This window comes from Palaemon carinicauda, chromosome 24 (assembly GCF_036898095.1).
Source record: "Palaemon carinicauda isolate YSFRI2023 chromosome 24, ASM3689809v2, whole genome shotgun sequence".
Classification (NCBI taxonomy): Eukaryota; Metazoa; Arthropoda; class Malacostraca; order Decapoda; family Palaemonidae; genus Palaemon; species Palaemon carinicauda.
In genome coordinates this window covers 108,317,947-108,333,222 of record NC_090748.1, presented here as the reverse complement: position 1 = coordinate 108,333,222, position 15,276 = coordinate 108,317,947, and the positions used below count along the sequence as shown (strand labels likewise).

Sequence of the window (15,276 nt, the reverse complement as noted above, 5' to 3'; positions counted from 1 at the left end):
ATTTAATTATTCTTACTTAAAAATATTTTTAAGTGTAACATTAAAATTTCTAAACAAAACAAAATAGAAAATCATATAGGCTTATATTCAAAACACACAATATCAAAAAATGTTTTCAAGAGATGAAGCCAAACCAGTTCTTAACTTGAATATTTTAGTTGTTCATTATTTCTCATATCATTCATTTATTTCATTTCCTTTCCTCATTGGGCTATTTTCCCTCTTGGAGCCTTTGAACTCAAACCATCTTTCTTTTCCAACTACGGTTGTACCTTAGCTAGTATTAATATTAACCCTTTAACCCCCAGGCTATTTGGAAATTTCCAACCCTTAACCCCCATGGGTTATTTTTTTCCCAGCACATTTTGCAGTATATTTTTTTAAAATTGCTCTAACAGCCTTAATTTTTGTCATAGAGAGGTCAGATTGGTCTCATTCTCTTGGAAAATGCCTGAATGTTCTCAAAAAATTATCATAAATATGAAAAAAATAATTTTTATAGCACTTTTTTGCAAGGACGTACCGGTACGTCCATGGGGGTAAAGGGATGGCTTTTGCGAAAAGTACCAGTACGTCCTTTGGGGGTAAAAGGGTTAAAACTAATAATAATAATAACTGAATGAAGAATTAAAATCTGTTTTTGACTACTAAACTTTGGGAAAAAACCCTGAAATTTTCCACACTGATGCAAGGTTAGATTATGACTTTGTGGTAGTGAGAATTTGCATTGATTCTTAACATGATGTTTATCAATCATAGCTTAAAAAATAGAGTAGTATTAAGGAAACTAAAAACATGATGTTAGTTTGAGTAAATTGTCTGAAAAAGATTTTACCTTTTAAACTTAAAAAGTTATAAGAAAAACTTTTTTTTCTCTCTTTCTCAAACACATGCATACACATTCAGACCTTGATATTCAATACATCTGGAGAGTTTGTTTAAATATGAGTGTGATTTGAAAAAAAAAATCTTAATACCTGAAAAATTACCTTTCTTTCACTAACATTCTATAAATTAAAAAAAAAAAAATTAAAGAATATATCTTTTTTTACAGAGAATTGTGATCAAATAAACAATTTCTGACAATAATTTGATAAAACTTAGTAAAACACCTTTACACTTGAAACTGAAGTTAATGATAGAAATAAAATGACTAAAATTATAAGCATTGCTTACAACGAAATCAAGTCAAGTGGAAATGTTAGGTACACAAATAAAAAAAGGCAAAATATCTCTTGGCATGTATAACAGACAACAAAAACACAACAGTGCACGGTCTACTTATGGAAAACTGGGATAAGAGATACCATATGACTGCACAGTTTGAGATGAGAAGGAACGGGTGAAATTTAGTAGTACAATACGCCCTCCTTATCTATGAATTCACCTTCCGCAACTTCACGGGTACCATTTTTTAAAATCATATCTGGATGTTCACCGATATGTGATAAAGAATGATTAAATTATGTGGCCTTAAAAAACAGAGCCACTGTCTAGGGTTAGAGTTCTCTTGCTTGAGGGTACACTTGAGCTCTTTCCGCATAAATATTACAGTACTATACTGCATTTGTCTCTGCACTATACACACATCACAACAGGTACTGTATTTTTAAACAAATTTTATCTTGCCCTCCATTCAGGTTAACATTGCCTAATATCCATGGAATATTCAATTTGAGGGCGGCCAGGGGCCAATGACACATGGATAAGGAGGGTGTATTATACGAAGGAAGGGATGAGTGTATGATGCTTATAAGTGAAGTGAGAATTCCATAAGGGAACAGTGAGAATTTCACAGGGGAACATACACCAGAAAGGATAAAACATCACAAGATCTAGTGTATTTAGAAAACTAAATACAAAACAGTTTTGCAATAACTAATATCCTAAAATGAAATTTACTGAAAAATATACATATACAATTTATAAAAACTGATAATAGGTAGAGAGATTAGTTCACCGAACTTTCAACTGGGCTCCACAAGGCACTAGAAGAGTTGGATGACCCAGGTCTACATGACTGAGGACTATGTAGTCTGAAGTAGGGGATGATGAATGGAGAAGCATTGATTTAAAAGCTCAAGATAGAGACAACTGACAAAATCCAACTGAGGACCTTTGCGTCAATAGGCGTAGGAGATGATGATGATAGGTAGCCCTTGACTGAAATAGCTGAGATGAGTAGATGTGAGTGTATTGCAATATTGTAATAACAGTCGGAAGTTAATTTCAACCGATGGCTCTTGAAAATCTCAAACAAACACTGTAACATATTTACTAGAGGGTCATAATCAATGCTGTTTAAGGACCAAAGATGAAATGAGTTTCAACAAATAGAATTGTTATATGACATTTTCTATTCGTATCAAGTTTAAGCTTTAAAGGGAGCTCACTTTAGTCAACAACTCCGACAATGACAATAAATCATATATGGAACTCGGTCCTGCCGAAGCATAAATGAAATAATTTATATATTTATTGGCCATAACTTTATTGCAAGTTCTAAAACTGTATGTTTTGCATTTTCCAACAACGGCCATCTTATTTCTTGTTATGTTTTGTATTTTCCAATGACAGCCCTCTTATTTTTCATTAATTTTTGTCTTTTCCAACAACAACCCTCTTATTTTTTTTATTAAGTTTTGTATTTTCCTACTACAGCTCTCTTATTTTTCATTGAGGTTTGTATTTTCCAACAACAGCCCTCTTATTTTTCATACATTTTTGTATTTTCCAACAACAGCTCTCTTATTTTTCATTAATTTTTGTATTTTCCAACAACAACCCTCTTATTTTCATAAAGTTTTGTATTTCCCAACTACAGCCCTCGTATTTTGTTTTTACTGTATTACGTTTTGTAATTTCCAACGACAGCCCTCTAATTTTTCATTAATTTTTGTAATCTCCAATAACCTTCTAATTTCTCATTGAGTTTTGTATTTTACAACAACAGCCCTCTTATTTTTCGTTAAGTTTTGTAATTTCCAACAACAGCCCTTATATTTTTCGTTAAGTTTTATATTTTTTAACAACAGCCCTTTTATTTTTAGTTAAGTTTAATATTTTCCAACAACTGCTCTTATTTTTTGTTAATTTTTGCATTTTCTAACAACAGCCCGATTACTTTTGGTTAAGACTTTGATCAAGGGTAGGAAAAAAAAATTACCGGTAAAGCCCAGCTAAAAACCTAAAATGATCTAATAAATCAGGCTTTTCCCAAATCTGTTTTAAACTATGAAAAACTTTGCAACCTTGACTAAAGATGCTTCAAAGAACTAAATCCACAGTACACTAACATATAGTATGTTCTCCACTTCCAAACATGCTTTTAAAATATGTAATATCTTAAATGGAATGTTAACAATGATAAAACACAAATAATACACAATATCAAGATAAGAAAACAAAACATCAAGGGATTTATCACTACATTATGTTATGTAAGTACCATGTATTGTGTTGTACTTGATAATTACAGTACGACGATAAACTTTAAAGAGCATGGTAGGAAAAGAAAGCGCTTTAGGGTTTGACTCAGCTTTTCATTAATAGAACAGTGAAAAACGAAAGTATATTTACTTAGGAAAATGTAAGGGCCCAGAGAAAGATAATAGAACACTGAAAAAAAGTATATTTACTTAGGAAAATGTTAAGAAAAAGAACTAGCCAAGATCTTCACGGAATTATTAAACATGTTCCTTTGCCTGTATTTCAAATTGAATGTGTCTTACGGGAATGTTATCAACATATACTCCTATGTACATCAAAAAATAAAAACCAAGTTATACACAGTGAACATAAGTGCCAAGTTAAGCATGCAAAACAACACCATATGTGCGATGCCTATTAACAGTCAACGCATGTTATTGAATTCCTTCAGAATCCCATTTCGGATATAATTATAAAAACTAAATTAAGTCAAACCTTGTGCTGAGTTTGTCGGACTTCTGTAGGCACCATTCCCTTCAAAAACGGAGGGGTTTCATGACGTATGTGTGTGTGGGGTCCGCCACTATTCGACTGAGAGGATACAGGGGACTGCTGCTCACGACTTTCAGACACTGGAAGGAGTTTTCATTAACAGTGTGCAGCATATTCAACTCACCATTAGTAATCATACTAAATATGTAGACTTAAAATGTGCAACCTTAATTTCTTAGTTCTAAAGGAAAATATACATAACTTTATAAGTATGAAGATTCAGTAATCTTTATAAGGCTAATCAATCTAGTTTGATGATCAACACAAAATACAGAAATATTTTAATTCTACAATCCACATCATTATAACAAAATCTGTCCCACAGAACTTCAGATGACGGAACCTTCATATCACACACAATTTCAATTAAATATATTATAACAGGATTTGCTATAATAAAAGTTTATATTTCTAAATGCTATTAACTTTTGAAAATCATAAATTATAACAGAAACTAATGAGAATATAAAATAATACGGTATTCTACATTCAAAATGATTTGAGAGCATTAAATGAATATTCCAAAAAGTGTGATTCCAAGATTTTGTGTTATTTTATTTAAAACTAAAACATAATTTCCAATCTAATAGATAATTACCTAGATCACACGAGCCCTACACACGAGCTAATTAAAATGCTTCAAGGTACCACGGTAACATTTCCTGTACAATTTTGTGTTCTTATATTTAGAACTAAAATATAATTTCCAATCTAATAGATAATTACCTAGACCACACGGACCCTACACACGAGCTAATTAAAATGCTTCAAGATACCACGGTAACATTTCCTGTACAAACATCAAGGTATAACAGTAACATCTCCTGTACTAGCCAAACTCAGCAGACTCCCTAGTCAGGCTGGGAGGAGCAGAGAGAGGAAAGTTCCCCTTTTGCTAAATTGTTTGATGTTGGCTACCCCCCAAAATTGGGGGAAGTGCCTTGGTAAATAAATAGATAGTTGACGGAAAAACGACAATACAGTAACACAAAGGAACGGCGATACTTACAGCTCACCATATCAGAGGGTTTCAAGGATAATGTACGAGGGGGACGGTTGGTATCACCCAGCCATTCAGCGGCTGTCATGACTGGCTCCCAACTTACAAATGTTGGGGGGAAAAGGTCATCTTGGAATAGCTCAGTCTGAAAATATAAAAGACCCATTATTAACATTTTTATTATTACTTGCGAAGCTACAACCCTAGTTGGAAAAGCAGGAGGCTATACGGTCAAGGGCTCCAAAAGGGAAAATATCCCAATGACGAAAGGAAAAAAGAAAACTACAAGAGAAATTAGAGAACAATAACAACAGCCCAGTGAGAAAAGGAAATAAGGTAAACAACAAGAGAAATTGAAGACCAATAATAACATTAAAATAAAGCTTTCATATATAAACTATAAAAACAAAATAACAAGAGGAAGAGAAACAAGATAAAATAGTGTGCCCGAGTGTACCCTCAAGTAAGAGATCTCTAACCCAAGAGTGTGGAAGATGAGGGTACACTCGGGCACACTATTCTATCTGATTTCTCTTCTTGTTTTGTTAAAGTTTTTATAGTTTATATAGGAAATATTTGTTTTAATGTTGTTACTCTTCTTAAAATATTTTATTTTCCTTCTTTCCTTTCCTCACTGGGCTATTTTCCCTGTTGGGGCCCCTGGGCTTATAGCATTCTGCTTTTCCAACTAGGGTTGTAGCTTAGCAAGTAATAATAATAATAATAATAATATGGCAAATGTTCTATACAGTAGTTTGGTTGATGAAATAAGACTACATATTTATCACTTAAATCTTTACTTGGTGGTACCTTGTTTCCTGATTATTTTTCTACATGAAGTAAATGTATATCTCTGAATATATTTATATTTTACTCTTACAAATTTGACACTTAATGTTTATGAATTTTCTCCAATGCCTGGCTCATTAATTTATCTTTAAATTTAGTTAATAGTGTTACTTACATTAAAATAAACACCTTGACCTAGTTTGTGAATATTTTCACAAAGATAATTGCATTTCATAATTGTACAGTCAGATTAAAAATAATTAAAAAAATGAAAAAGTAAAAACGGAGAAATAATACTTTAACAGTAAAATTGTAAACCTGCTCTTTAAATGAAAAATTATCAAAAATAGAATATTCTTTAAATAAAAATAATTTGTTTCTTTGCATAGAGGAGTACATTAATTTTATTTCCATGTGTGTTATAATGCAATTTGACCAAAAGTAATGAAAAAAAACAAAGTTTTAAAAAGAAAAAAAAAAAAAAAAGTCTTCATCACTCATCACCATCATTGTTTTCACTAATTAAGATGAATTACATTTCTCTATGATAGTGTTAGAATACCATATGACTAATATTTAAAGCCAGATTCATTGGTAACATCACTACAGAACTGAAGAATTTTCCGTACAATTAACACGGATGATCCCAGCCGTGATAAAATCGTCGTCAGGTTCATGAATTTTGATGAGGGAGCAATGACATCAAGCATCAGGCTTTGTGGAGTAACTAACAATACAATACGGATAGAAAGAAAATCAAAATTATATTAGAACGATGACTAAGGAGGAATAAGTTTTCTATATGGTAAAATGAATGAGTGACACCAAGTGCTTCAATGGATCTTCAGATGGTTAAACACTTCAAGAATGCCACGCTTTGACTGCCACTAGATTTTGTATCAGTTCCATGACTAGAGGGTTTAGCATGATTCGTATACCTATGCATGATAACTTTGAGTATTGTCACTCGATGCACTAATGTTCGAACAATAACCACATATAATCATAGCTAAAATTGTCGATAATAATTAAAATCCATGAGATGAAACTTTAGGTCACTGAAATTGAATGAAGGTGCCATGTAAACCCTTAGAACAAATGGCTGTGAATGTCGGCCACAGATTCATTTCAAACATCTCATATCCACAAGATATCTGGTAAGTTTCAACAATTCTTATATTTTTGAAGAAATGTTTGAAAAAAAATCTTTTAGAGACTACCAAAATCATTACTGGCAGCTTTGTACATCACTAAATCATTTCTCTCTGAATCATCTTTGGAATCTGACATGGTTCATTTTAAATATTTTACTTCACATATTTCTGAATGAATAAAGGAATTCCTCAATAAACAATAACACGCTGAGAAAACCGGCATTGGAGAAGACAACATTACAAAGAAATATAATAATAATAATAATAATAATAATAATAATAATAATAATAATAATAAAGTGTAACATAAAAACCAAAAGTCTTAAAAAGTGTAGGGGACGTTTCTTACCTTAACTCTAGGCACCGTGAAGGAGAGAGGCTCTAAAACAGACGAGGTGAGTCGCATAGCTTTACAAAACTCCACCTGCCTCACATCACACAATTGTTTTGGAAGCATCACCAAGCCCTGTTATAAAAGAAAACAAACACTGTAGAATAAAACTTGACTGCTTTCTTAACTCATAAATCCTAATTAAATCATTCCCTAATTGAATTAAAGACTTTTCAAATTAATATTCAAAGGTAAACAATATTTATCTGTTTATGAGAAATTCAGTTTAACCATGAAATACATATTAGGAAAATCACAATATATTCTGATGAAGTATAAGCAAAAGGGCTATGCAAAAGGTTACAATTTATGACAAAGTTGCATTTTCTAGAGAAACAAAAATCTATTTTGCACATTATTCAAACTTCTACATCAATGAAATGTTTCTCATAATCATAAATAAATTTTGACATATTTATCTGATGAAAAATTATGGAAATGACTGAATAAATGTAAGTGCATTTAAAATATTTATGGAGGCCACAGTCTTCCTAATAACAAATATCTAATTAATTATAGTTTCCTTGTTTCCTTTCCTCACTGGGCTATTTTCCTTGTTGGAGCCCTCAGGCTGACAGTATTCTGCTCTTCCAACTAGGGCTGTAGCTTAGCAAGTAGTAGTAATAATAATAATAATAATAATAATAATAATAATAATAATAATAATGATCTACATAATACTAACATCAAGGCAAACATGGCTCAATTTATAATAAAATGAAGCAGCTAATATAAGCGTCCTTTTGCATTCTTTCCTCTCATGGATAGATTAAAAAGCTACGTTGAAGTCTAATGTTAAATTCCACACCATTACTTTCAACAAAAGCACTAGATGAGTAAGGAAAAATTGTATACTTATAATAATCAAATATATAAACCTTAAAGCAAAATTAGTGGCATTAACACAAAAATAAATAATATGAATTTGAAATAGTCAGAACAAACAATCTGCAGTAAAACTTTACCTGATGGACACTACCACACTTATGATGTGATAGAGGGAAAAGGTGTGGGAAATCACTGCCAATTTCATAGGCATATATAGTGCTATCACCCTGAAAAGTAAAGGTGAATCACTTAGTATTTGATAAGACTAATCCCTGTTAACTTAAGACTTCAGCTTAAAAATAAAAGGGCTACATTAAGTAGATACATTGAGTTAATAGGGTACTAAAATATAAACAAAACACTCAAGAGATGAGAGACCAAGGTACTAATTACAAAAATCTAGATACATTTGTATAAATATTATAAAACTGCATATATCATTTATACATTACACTCAAATATTTCATACGGGTGGGGTGTCATTCTATTCTGAATTTTCATATTACCATAAAATATATCACAATGTTCCTGTTTTAAACTTGTTTTACTTATATTTACATTTACTTTGTAAGTTAGTATTCTTTCTTTCAGGTTAAAATGATTAAACTACAATTTTTAAGCCTCTCAAAGAGGAAAACAGCCGGTGCATTTGCCAAAACAAGTGAAGCATTTCTGTTTCCAAACATACTTTTCCTGTAGCGAAGAGAGTAGAAGAATCAGGATCATAAAAAGGAATTAGCATGGCTGGACTGACGTCTATGCCCACAGTGTTGGCGGGTTTCGTTAAGTCTGTCGACTTGTACACACTAATTTGCCTCTCTGAAACCCTGTAAATAAAATACTACAAGTTAAAACATAATCTACATTTCCACTTTAAAACAAACAAATACAAAGATAAAGAAAACATACTTTACAGCAATGATATAAAAAATTTATTATTATTATTTGAACAATATCAAAAGAAGTTATATTTACATTTTTTTTTTTGGGGGGGGGGGTTGTTTGTCAGCAAGACAAACATAAAATGAAAAGTGAGGGTTTTAAAGAAAATTTAACTTCTATAACTGTGACTTGCTAATTGTTGGTGGATGTTTGCAATCTCTAAATGTTATTGTTATGTATTCACTATAACTTTGATAGTCCATTGGATGTATTTGTGGCCCCCTTAGCCTTATTAGTGTGGACACTGAGGGAGTACTGACTTTCTTTACAAATATGTGTGTGTTACAGTATCCACAATGGCCTCTAGTTTTAGATTTCCTTTCATTTTTCGGATACACTCACCGACATAAGCCTTAAAACCACATAGCAAAACCAACAAGGAAACCCTAATTCTTGTAGTAACAAGTACAAAAGTTTCTTTAAAAAGATATTTCCACGATTTCAAATAATTAAAATTGTGTGTGATTTAACGCTTGTAAATAATATGCATTTCTGTTGATGGTTTCCCAAAGAACTGAGTACAGTATATGCTTAAAAAAAAATCAAAAACTTACTTGCTGAAGCCTAGAGTTACCAAATATTTTCCATTCAATGCCCACAATATTCTAGCACCACGAACTCCGACAGGACCGTTTCCCTCACTTATTGGTTCAGACGAATGCCTTGGTTCATAGATACGTATGTGGGTGTCGCGGCACATGGTAGCAAGGTAACGACCACAGGGACTCCATGCCATTGAGAATATCTGTTAAAAAAAGGACATTATGACTTTTTGTGATCTTATATTATCAGTTTACTAATGAGAACAAAACTAAAGCTATTACTCATTATTAAAAATAAAATAATTAGGCCATTGAGAATATCAGTTAAAAAGGGACACAATGACTTTTTGTAATCTTGTGTTATCAGTTTACTAATGAGAGCAAAACTAAAGCTGTTACTTAATATCAAATCTAAAATAATTAGGTCATTGAAAATATGTTAAAAAAGGATACAATGACTTTTTGTGATCTCCTTTTATCAGTTCATTAATGAAAATAATAATACAGCTTTTAGTTAACAACAAATATTAGTTTAACATCAAATCTAAAATAATTAGTGGAATGAAATATCAAGTTACAAGGTCCATGTAACAGCCTTTGCATTGTAATACACAATACCAATTCAGAGTAGCAGCTCAAAAAGACGCACTGAACAATACAGAAATAATACATGTACGATACATGACAGGCAAATTGAAAAATCTCAGAAACATGAAGATCAGAGGAACACAATATCAAACTTTGATTACAAAAACTGTAATACCAGCAAATTGTGCCTCCTCTTCATTTTGCAATTAACTCAGTGCAGCTTTGAAGCAAATTCCATACACTAAGTTTGATATACTAACAATATTATCATAATGGGCCCTTATGGCTGCAATGCACCCTTTAACTAAGTCCTCCTTAGTCTCAGATTGCCAATTAACAGCAGCTAAGCTAATTGTTCCATATCATCATCATCTCCTCCCACTCTTAGTGACGCAAAGGGCCTCGGTTAGATTTCGCTAGTCGTCTCTATCTTGAGCTTTTAAATCAATACCTCTCCATTCATTATCTCCTAATTCAAGTTTCAGTCCTCAGCCTGGGTCTTACTGAAATTAGTTCCATATCACATGAAGACTATTCATAATTAACTGCTAACGATCCATCCATCTCAGCTACAAACCTTCTCTTTTCAACATAGTCAAATGTGTTATCCCTGGATTATTTGAATCTATGAGTGAAGTGATCCAACACTCTCGGCTACAAACCTTCCCTTTCCAACATCGTTCAATGTGTTATTCCTGGATTATTCGAATCTTTGAGTGAAGTGATCCAACACTCTGCAACAAACCTTCTCTTTCCAACATTGTTTAATGTGTTATTCCTGGATTATTTGAATCTTTGAGTGAAGCGATCCTTTCCTCTCAGCTACAAACCTTCCCTTTCCAACATCATCTAATGTGTTATTCCTGGATTATCTTAATCTTTGGGTGATATCTGTAGCTGTAAAAATATCAAACTTTGACCTTCCAACAAATGTTTTTTATTAAATGGGTAACCCACTGAAGGAACTTGTACTTTATGTTTATTTTACCTGATCCGGATGCCCCGTAAGTACAAGCGCTACACTTTGTCTGTGTATGTCCCATATTTTGATGTTGAGATCTCCGGTTGCCGCTGCTAACACACCGGCAGCTAATGGATGCCATTTGAGAATAGTAACCTGAAATACAATATAGAATTTAGTCTTTAACAGAAATGCAGAAACAGCACTTACCTTAGCTTTCTAAACAGAAAAAGAGTAATAAAAAAATAGTTATCGATAATCTTTGCCTTTGTATTTAACTGCAATATAATGTACACCAATCTTCAAAACTATATAAATACATAAATAGATTTATAACATATGTATGTATGTACAGTATTAGTACTTCTATAATTTTTCATAATATTTCTGTTAAATTTCAAGTTGATCATCAAAGACATCTTAAGCCTCACTGGATTCAAGGAGAATTTTAGACACGTTTCAATGACATACCTTGTCTGAAGATCCCACATCCATGAAAGTTTCATTGGGCTGATTAGTCGGCTGACTCAACCCTCCTTCAGGTATGTGCCAAAGATTGATTTTCCCATCATCACAAGCTGTTAAAATGAAGCACTATGAGAAAAATAGTCCTTTCATGTGAAATTTTTATTGAAACTAGAGGGGCACTCAGTAGAGCGCAGACCTCCGCCGCGGCACCTTATTTCTCGACCTTGACCTTGACCTTAACATGTATTAATTGGCATGGATTTTCATACAATCATATATAAACCAAGTATGAAGTGTCTGTGACAATGATGTCCAAACTTAAGGATGAGTACAAGAATTGGACATTTTGCTTGACTGTGACCTTGACCTTCCAAAATTTAGTTAATCTATGGTCTATTAAGAAAACTATTGTATTTCAATAAACCATGAAAAATATTTATAATCTATGCGTAACATCACAAATCTTCAAAAGTAATTTTTAATTTTCTTAACTGTGCAAACCCTTATTCTTTAATATGAGTATAAATCCAGCCAAGCTGAAATCCTAATCCTAATAAAGAACGAGAATTTGAAGTCGTTCATACACAAACTTATCGTTACATAAAAACACAGAAGCCTTAAATCTGAAGTCGAAACACTCACCCACAGCCAAAGTATGATCGTTGAAAGGGTCAAAAGTGAAATCCATAACATTGGAGGTATTCATTAACGAGGGTATGACACCATCAGGAAGACGTCCGGGCTTTTTGTGTTTGATGACAGACAGCTTGCCACCTGGACCACTCAAAGGCAATATGACAAACTCTGAGTTGGCTGGAAGAATGAAAAGAAAAACTCAGTTGTTCAACAGGTGAAAATGAATTAGGGGCTAAAAATTCTTACAGTTTATATATGAAAGATTTATTTTAATGTTGTTATTCTTAAATATCTCTTGTAGTTTATTTCCTTATTTCATTTCCTCACTGGGCTATTTTCCCTGTTGGAGCCTTTGGGCTTATAGCATCTTGCTTTTCCAGCTAGGGTTGTAGCTTAGCAAGTAATAATAATAATAATAATAATAATAATAATAATAATAATAATAATAATACCCCTATTGACACAGGGCCTAGGTTAGATTTCGCCAGTCGTCTCTATATTGTGCTTTTAAATCAAAACTTCTCCATTCATCATCTCCCACTTCACGCTTCATAGTCCTCAGCCATGTAGGCCTAGGACTTCCAACTCTTCTAGTCAATTATTCAGTTTATATTTGATATAAAGATTATCCATTTGATTTTGAAGAATGATTACCAAACAGAAAATCTAGATCAGTTTGCCATTTCATTTTAAGAAAGGTAATTCATTCCAAATATACATTAATTTAGTTTACAGTATAGCCTCTTCTCTACTCAGTACAATTATCAAAATGTACTGTATAATCTAACACACCGAACGACGTTATCCGACACGCCTTGCGTGAGGCGAGAAAAATCTGGTAGGCTTGATTGTTGGGGAGTGGATGTAATATATGACCTTGCATAGTGATACACCAGTACTTTATTTTCTAATGTAATATTAATTACCATGTCATATTATGTAGATATATTGATGCGGTTTTGACAACACAGTAAGCCCATAGAGATCTAATAGAGGCATAGTAAATAACTAGCGCCTTCGGCGGGTAACCACAAATTGTAACCCAACCGAGACAATAAGCGATCAAGCAGCATTTTGTTCATTTGGACATTTTTTGCACTCTAATCACGTTACTTATGTAGATTTATTTAGCCATTTTTGCCCTCCACAGTCATGTTACTTTTGTAGCTTCATTTAGCCATTTTTGCCATCCACAGTTATGTTACTTTTGTAGCTTCATTTAGTCATTTTTTGCACTCCACAGTCATGTTACTTTTGTAGCCTCATTTGGCCATTTTTTGCACTCCACAGTCAAGTTACTTTTGTAGCTTCACTTGACCAGTTTTTGTACTCCACAGTCACATTACTTATGTAGTTTCATTTAGCCATTTTATGCACTCCACAGTTACATTACTTTTGTAGTTCATTTAGTCATTTTTTGCACCCCACAGTCGTCTTACTTACGTAGCTTTAGTACATAACAATAAAAAAAATGTTATAATAATAAAACTTCCAACATTGAGGTAGAATGGTTGAGAACCTACACACCTGGTAGCACTAAGCAACTAAGTAAAGTAGAGCTGAGCATCATGAGTTATTTGACCAAAAAATAAAAAAATTTAGTATCAATAGCTACACTAATACATTGATTTTCTTTTTTGTATCAACACCTTTTTGCTTCAAGGGTTAAGCAGTTTTTAACAAGAAATAAGAAAGTGAAATAAAGTGTTTGTGAAATACATCAAATGATCAATTCTATGCATTCATGAAGCCCTCAACAATAAGAATAAAAAAAACCTATTTTGTAACATACCAGCAAGACCATCGCATTCGCCTGGTGTTGTGCGGCTGAGTTCCCTCAGGTTTTCTATGCAAGTGCTCTTGTGTCCTGGCGTCCCCTTTAAATGACGGAACTTGCATACCCGACCTGGAACGCAAGTCGTAATTTCAAGATAATAAAAATTTCAGTGTAAAAAAGCCTTTAACAGCAACTAATAATTCTCAAATAAAAAAATAGCTTAATAATTACAGAGTAAACGAAAAAAAGATCCTGAAGAACAGCTACTTATATGTTTCAGATTCTACTTGATTTATCAAACTGTACTAGTAAATTGAGTCCAATAACACCAAGATTAACTTACGGAAGGAACGCGTAACATTTGCTCTTTTAGGAGTAGGAGAGCTTGGCTTTTCCTCTACACTTGCCATACGTTGCTCAAATGTTTTTCTTCTTTCCGCAGCACTGACACGATTGCTGTTTTCCCGAAGTGTTACCTGGTCCTGAAACAGAGGTACCAACCAGTCATAAGCAGAGTCTCCATTGGTGCCTAATCACTCAGCCTTGAAATTTACTACATTTATGTGTATCTGTTACCTAACCACAGAGAATGCTAAGTGACAACTGTACAGTATGTCAAGTCAACACACATTACATGGTGTTGATAATAATCTCTATAGTTTCATCATTACCATATTCTTTAATCAGGCACTTGACTTAAAATGCTCAAATTACTGGACTGGAAATTCCAATGCAAGAAATCATTCATACTTTAGTACTAAGTTTAAAAACTGTTTGGAGACCCTAAAGCAAGAAATAATTCAAACTACTGTATAGTACTAAGTCTCAAAAAAGGTTTGGAACTCCAAATGTAAGAAATCATTCAAACAATATTACCAAGTCTAAAAAAATGTTAACTCTGAATGTCATTGGATGCATTTTATGTCCAGTAATGTCCAGGATTTACTTCATTATTATTCATGAACATAAAAATGTCAAAGAAAATGTAAAATCTAATTTTTTTTTTTTGTCTATACAATAGCAAAGATTGTAAATTCTGAGCTCAAATAGTTTATTTGCTCGGATGAGCTAAGTAAAATTTCTCTGAAAAAAGGCCTGGCGCTTAAGGGCTATATTCTTCGGTGAGGAGTGGGATTGACAGGGTTAAGGGTTCAACAATGATGGGGTCAGACAGTTATAAATGAGCAACTGAGAGTGTATAAAGTTCAGGGTAGAATTA

General features: G+C 32.8%; 1 protein-coding gene across 4 annotated transcripts in view; it reads right to left on the bottom strand.

Annotated features, from left to right (window-relative positions):
- Nucleotides 1–15,276, bottom strand: part of pod1 (coronin pod1) — a 70,340-nt gene that overhangs the window by 17,900 nt on the left and 37,164 nt on the right. For all 4 annotated transcript variants that reach the window (XM_068348433.1, XM_068348431.1, XM_068348432.1 and 1 more), the window contains 11 exons: nucleotides 14,401–14,539; nucleotides 14,073–14,186; nucleotides 12,287–12,457; nucleotides 11,648–11,754; nucleotides 11,204–11,332; nucleotides 9,640–9,830; nucleotides 8,832–8,970; nucleotides 8,281–8,370; nucleotides 7,274–7,390; nucleotides 4,991–5,126; nucleotides 3,925–4,061 (listed from right to left, as the gene is read on the bottom strand). In XM_068348433.1, coding sequence (XP_068204534.1) covers nucleotides 3,925–4,061; nucleotides 4,991–5,126; nucleotides 7,274–7,390; nucleotides 8,281–8,370; nucleotides 8,832–8,970; nucleotides 9,640–9,830; nucleotides 11,204–11,332; nucleotides 11,648–11,754; nucleotides 12,287–12,457; nucleotides 14,073–14,186; nucleotides 14,401–14,539 — 1,470 coding nt within the window. The remainder of the gene's footprint in view (nucleotides 1–3,924; nucleotides 4,062–4,990; nucleotides 5,127–7,273; nucleotides 7,391–8,280; nucleotides 8,371–8,831; nucleotides 8,971–9,639; nucleotides 9,831–11,203; nucleotides 11,333–11,647; nucleotides 11,755–12,286; nucleotides 12,458–14,072; nucleotides 14,187–14,400; nucleotides 14,540–15,276) is intronic.